This window comes from Lolium perenne, chromosome 6 (genome assembly GCF_019359855.2).
Source record: "Lolium perenne isolate Kyuss_39 chromosome 6, Kyuss_2.0, whole genome shotgun sequence".
Taxonomy (NCBI): Eukaryota; Viridiplantae; Streptophyta; class Magnoliopsida; order Poales; family Poaceae; genus Lolium; species Lolium perenne.
In genome coordinates this window covers 29,152,794-29,158,726 of record NC_067249.2, presented here as the reverse complement: position 1 = coordinate 29,158,726, position 5,933 = coordinate 29,152,794, and the positions used below count along the sequence as shown (strand labels likewise).

The 5,933-nt window shown below is 42.7% G+C and overlaps 1 protein-coding gene across 1 annotated transcript; it reads left to right on the top strand.

Moving 5' to 3' along the window:
• The first annotated feature begins 4,100 nt into the window (after positions 1–4,100).
• On the top strand, positions 4,101–5,732 carry LOC127308458 (large ribosomal subunit protein uL3c). Its single transcript, XM_051339283.2, has 2 exons — positions 4,101–4,729; positions 5,333–5,732. Exons 1-2 carry the CDS (start codon positions 4,222–4,224, stop codon positions 5,620–5,622), a joined length of 798 nt encoding a protein of 265 aa, XP_051195243.1. The 5' UTR covers positions 4,101–4,221; the 3' UTR covers positions 5,623–5,732.
• The last annotated feature ends 201 nt before the right edge of the window (positions 5,733–5,933 follow it).

Below are 5,933 nucleotides of genomic sequence, written 5' to 3'. Positions count from 1 at the left end.
TTTGTAATATGTTTTGTAAAGGCCAAATTTATAGCACTAGCGTTGGGACTCTTAGCAAGTTTTTGTAAGAACTTTATAACTTCAGAGATGTGGAAATCATCAAAATCCAAACCATTATGATCTACAGCAATGGGATCATCACCCCCAATGTTGGAAAAAATTTCAGCAGTTTTATCACAAGCAGTTTTAGCTTTAGCAATTTCAGTGATTTTGTACGCTTTGCACTAGGAGTAGAAACATTGCCAACACCAATTATTTTACCATTGATAGTAGGAGGTGTAGCAACATGTGAATCATTATCATTACTAGTGGTGGTAATAGTCCAAACTTTAGCTATATTATTCTCTTTAGCTAGTTTTTCATTTTCTTCTCTATCCCACCTAGCACGCAATTCAGCCATTAATCTTATATTCTCATTAATTCTAACTTGGATGGCATTTGCTGTAGTAGTAATCTTATTATTAATGTCCTTATTAGGCATAACTTTCAATTTTAAAAGATCAACATCAGAGGCAAGTCTATCAACTTTAGAAGCAAGAATATCAATTTTATCAAGCTTTTCCTCAACAAATTTATTAAAAGCAGTTTGTGTACTAATAAATTCTTTAAGCATGGCTTCAAGACCAGGGGGTACACTCCTATTATTGTTGTAAGAATTCCCATAAGAATTACCATAACCATTACCATTAGCAGAAGTATATGGCCTATAGTTATTACCAGAATTGTTCCTATAAGCATTGTTGTTGAAATTATTATTTTTAATGAAATTCACATCAACATTTTCTTCTTGAGCAACCAATGAAGCTAAAGGAACATTATTAGGATCAACATTAGATCTACCATTCACAAGCATAGACATAATCACATCAATCTTATCACTCAAGGAGGAGGTTTCTTCGACAGAATTTACCTTCTTACCTTGTGGAGCCCTTTCAGTGTGCCATTCAGAGTAATTTATCATCATATCATCAAGAAGCTTTGTAGCCGCCCCCAAAGTGATGGACATAAAGGTACCTCCAGCAGCTGAATCCAATAGGTTCCGCGAAGAAAAATTTAGTCCTGCATAGAAGGTTTGGATGATCATCCAAGTAGTCAGTCCATGGGTTGGGCAATTCTTTACCAAAGATTTCATTCTCTCCCATGCTTGAGCAACATGTTCATTATCTAATTGTTTAAAATTCATTATGCTACTTCTCAAAGATATAATTTTAGCGGGAGGATAATATCTACCAATAAAAGCATCCTTACATTTAGTCCATGAATCAATACTATTCTTAGGCAAAGATAGCAACAAATCTTTAGCTCTTCCTCTTAATGAGAAAGGAAACAATTTCAATTTTATAATATCACCATCTACATCTTTATACTTTTGCATTTCACATAGTTCAACAAAATTATTAAGATGGGCGAAACATCATCGTAACTAACACGGAAAATTGCTCTCTCATAACAAGATTCAGTAAAGCAGGTTTAATTTCAAAGAATTCTGCTGTAGTAGCAGGTGGAGCAATAGGTGTGCATAGGAAATCATTATTATTTGTGGTTGTGAAGTCACACAACTTAGTATTTTCAGGGGTATTCATTTTAGCAATAGTAAATAAAGCAAACTAGATAAAGTAAATGCAAGTAACTAATTTTTTTGTGTTTTTGATATAGAGAGCAAGACAGTAAATAAAGTAAAACTAGCAACTAATTTTTTTTGTGTTTTGTTTAAGTGCAGCAAACAAAGTAGTAAATAAAATAAAGCAAGACAAAAACAAAGTAAAGAGATTGGATTGTGGAGACTCCCCTTGCAGCGTGTCTTGATCTCCCCGGCAACGGCGCCAGAAAAAGAGCTTGATGCGTGCAATTAACACACGTCCGTTGGGAACCCCAAGAGGAAGGTGTGATGCATAAAGAGCAAGTTTTCCCTCGTAAAGAAACCAAGGTTTATCGAACCAGGAGGAGCCAAGAAGCACGTTGAAGGTTGATGGCGGCGGGATGTAGTGCGGCGCAACACCAGGGATTCCGGCGCCAACGTGGAACCTGCACAACACAACCAAAGTACTTTGCCCCAACGAAACAGTGAGGTTGTCAATCTCACCGGCTTGCTATAACAAAGGATTAACCGTATTGTGTGGAAGATGATTGTTTGCAGAAAATAGTAAAGAACAAGTATTGCAGTAGATTGTATGCGATGTAAAGAATAGGACCGGGGTCCACAGTTCACTAGAGGTGTCTCTCCCGTAAGATAAATAGCATGTTGGGTGAACAAATTACAGTCGGGCAATTGACAAATAGAGAGGGCATGACAATGCACATACATGATATGATAAATATAGTGAGATTTAATTGGGCATTACGACAAAGTACATAGACCGCTATCCAGCATGCATCTATGCCTAAAAAGTCCACCTTCAGGTTATCATCCGAACCCCTTCCGGTATTAAGTTGCAAACAACAGACAATTGCATTAAGTATGGTGCGTAATGTAATCAATAACTACATCCTCGGACATAGCATCAATGTTTTATCCCTAGTGGCAACAGCACATCCCCAACCTTAGAACTTTCTGTCACTGTCCCAGATTTAATGGAGGCATGAACCCACTATCGAGCATAAATACTCCCTCTTGGAGTTAAGAGCAAAAACTTGGCCAGAGCCTCTACTAATAACGGAGAGCATGCAAGATCATAAACAACACATAGGTAATAGATTGATAATCACCATAACATAGTATTCTCTATCCATCGGATCCCGATAAACACAACATATAGAATTACAGATAGATGATCTTGATCATGTTAGACAGCTCACAAGATCCAACAATGAAGCACATAAGGAGAAGACGACCATCTAGCTACTGCTATGGACCCATAGTCCAGGGGTGAACTACTCACTCATCACTCCGGAGGCGACCATGGCGGTGAAGAGTCCTCCGGGAGATGATTCCCCTCTCCGGCAGGGTGCCGGAGGCGATCTCCTGAATCCCCCGAGATGGGATTGGCGGCGACGGCGTCTCTGGAAGGTTTTCCGTATCGTGGCTCTCGGTACTGGGGGTTTCGCGACGGAGGCTTTAAGTAGGCGGAAGGGCAACGCAGGGGGCCACACGAGGGCCCCACACACTAGGGCCGCACGGCCAAGGCCTGGGCCGCGCCGCCCTAGTGTGGCGGCGCCTCGTGGCCCCACTTCCTTTTCCCCTCGGTCTTCTGGAAGCTTCGTGCAAAAATAGGACCCTGGGCGTTGATTTCGTCCAATTCCGAGAATATTTCCTTACTAGGATTTCTGAAACCAAAAAACAGAAAACAAAGAATCGCTCTTCGGCATCTTGTTAATAGGTTAGTGCCGGAAAATGCATAAATACGACATATAATGTGTATAAAACATGTAGATATCATCAATAATGTAGCATGGAACATAAGAAATTATCGATACGGTTAGTTCGGTTCGGTTAATACGGTTTTTCGGTAAATACGATTTCAATACTTTGGTAAATACTGTTTCGTATAAAAATATGGTTCGGTTTCGGTAATAACCATATAAATTCGGTTCGGTTTCGGTATTAATCAAACTAACCAAAGTTGACGCAAATTTTTAAATAACAACTATTTTTTGTGAGCATATATTTGATTTTTGTATTTTTTATGACCAAACCGATTGTGTTATAGGAGAAAGAAATGATAAATAACGAAGTGCAGCCAAAATAAAAAAAATTGAAGCATTATTAGGGACTTAAACCCTCGACCTGTCACAAATATATGCATGCAAGCACCTACTTACCAGATACCACCACGCCAGAGTAGCTTCTTTTTAAAATGCACATGCTATACATATATGAAAGAGGTTAACGTGAATTTGGTGTGGCCCCAGAAAGCAAAATTCTTTGTTGTGCTTGCCTATTCAGTTTTATTTGGTTAACCGTGGTTTTCTCGGTTTTAACCAAATTAACGGAAGTATAAATGGTTAGCACTTTTGCTAGCTGAAACCTAACCATAAAAGCATAAAAAATAAAATTTGGTTTCGGTTAGGTTCCGGTTCGGTTTTCGGTTTCGGTTCTGTTATGTGTAGTCGGACCACCCCTGTCCCTGAAGAAGGCGTATTTTGGAGAAAAACGTCTCTCACGGGCGGGAGGATAAGGGGAGGTGACCGCAAACCCCTATCCGCACCATCTAAATCCCAAACGAGCGCCCCCCATCAGAGGGAACACCACCGCTGCACTAATCTCGCTCGAATCCACCAGCAATGGCCATGGCGGCCACGAGCCTCGGCGGCGCACTGGGCTTCCTCACCCCTCGCCGCCGCAGCGTATCCTTCGCCGCCACCGGAGGGGCGCGGAGGAGGCCGCCGCTGGCGGTGGTGCGGGCGGCGTCGTACGAGGCGGGCGTCGGGGTGATGGCGTCCAAGGTGGGGATGATGACCTACTTCGACCCGTCCGATGGGAAGCCCGTGCCGGTCACGGTGGTGGGGTTCCGGGACGGCGGGAACGTGGTGACGCAGGTGAAGACAGCCGCCACCGACGGCTACGACTCCGTGCAGGTCGGCTACCACGGCGTGCGCGAGGACAAGCTCACCCGCCCGGAGCTGGGACACCTCGGCAAGGCGGGCGCGCCGGCTCTGCGGCACCTGCAGGAGTTCCGGCTGGTGGCCGTCGACGCCTTCGACCCCGGCCAGGAGCTCGAGTTCAACGAGCTCTTCAAGGAGGGCGACCTCGTCGACGTCTCCGCCAAATCCATCGGAAAGGGGTTCCAAGGTCAGCAATGCTTCGATTCTATGTCATCTCCTGTCGATTCTTGAACCACCCCGTGTATGAGGACCTGAAATTACCAACATACCAATGCCATCGTTTTGCAACTCCTGACACTGCAAAACCAATGCCACTTGTGCATTTGGTTGTTCGCAGCTTATTGCAGGCATTGGCATTTGGCAAGGGATGTGATACTCCCTTGGTTTAGTTTTCTGAAGGTTAACAACATTCACAGCTTGTGACATGCCAACATTGAATTCCCCTTGATTTTCTGAATGTTCAGAACATCGACAGATTGTGACATGGCCATCAATTCATTTTTCCGTGATTTCATTTTCTGAATGGTAACAACATTGACAGCTTGTGACATACCCATAGTTCATATTCTTGATTTAATTTTCTGATAGTTAAGAATATTGACAGATTGTGACATACCCATGGTTCATTTTCTGATGGCTAATGACATTGATAAGTATCAGTTATGCTCTGAATTTACCAATTTTGACAGCTTCTGCCATGGTTTATTTTCTGATAGCTTACAAGTTACAACATAGGACATAACCTGTCATCCATTTAATTGCTGCCTAATGGTTTGTGGATGTTGTGCAGGTGGAATTAAGAGGCACAACTTCAAGCGTGGTCTGATGACTCACGGTTCCAAGAGTCACAGAGCCCTAGGTTCGATCGGTGCGGGGACAACCCCGGGGCGGGTGTACAAGGGGAAGAAGATGCCCGGGAGGATGGGTGGAAAGAAGACCAAGATCAGGAAGCTCAAGATCGTTAGGATCGATAATGATCTTAAAGTTGTGATGATCAAGGGAGCCATTCCTGGCAAGCAGGGGAACCTTCTCCGCATCACGCCTGCCAAGATCGTTGGCAAGAACATCCCCAAGAGCTAGATAGATGATGTTTTCCATCCTGTTAAGAGTTAATTTGTTTGTACCTTATTACTGGATGTGTTGTATTCTGAGGTCCAGGTTTTGTATACATGCAATTTCAGTTTTTCTAACGCCAATCTCCTGGTATATGTGCATTCTTCATTCATTCTGTTAACCACTTATTCTTTGCCTTCGTTGCACTACTAAGACCATGCATTATATCTCTGTTGTCTTATGTTTGGATGATATGTTTGCAAGCAGATTATACTGTTAATAGACTATGAGGGAAAATGAAGGCCTTTCATGTAGCACTACTGGATCTTTATCGAAAA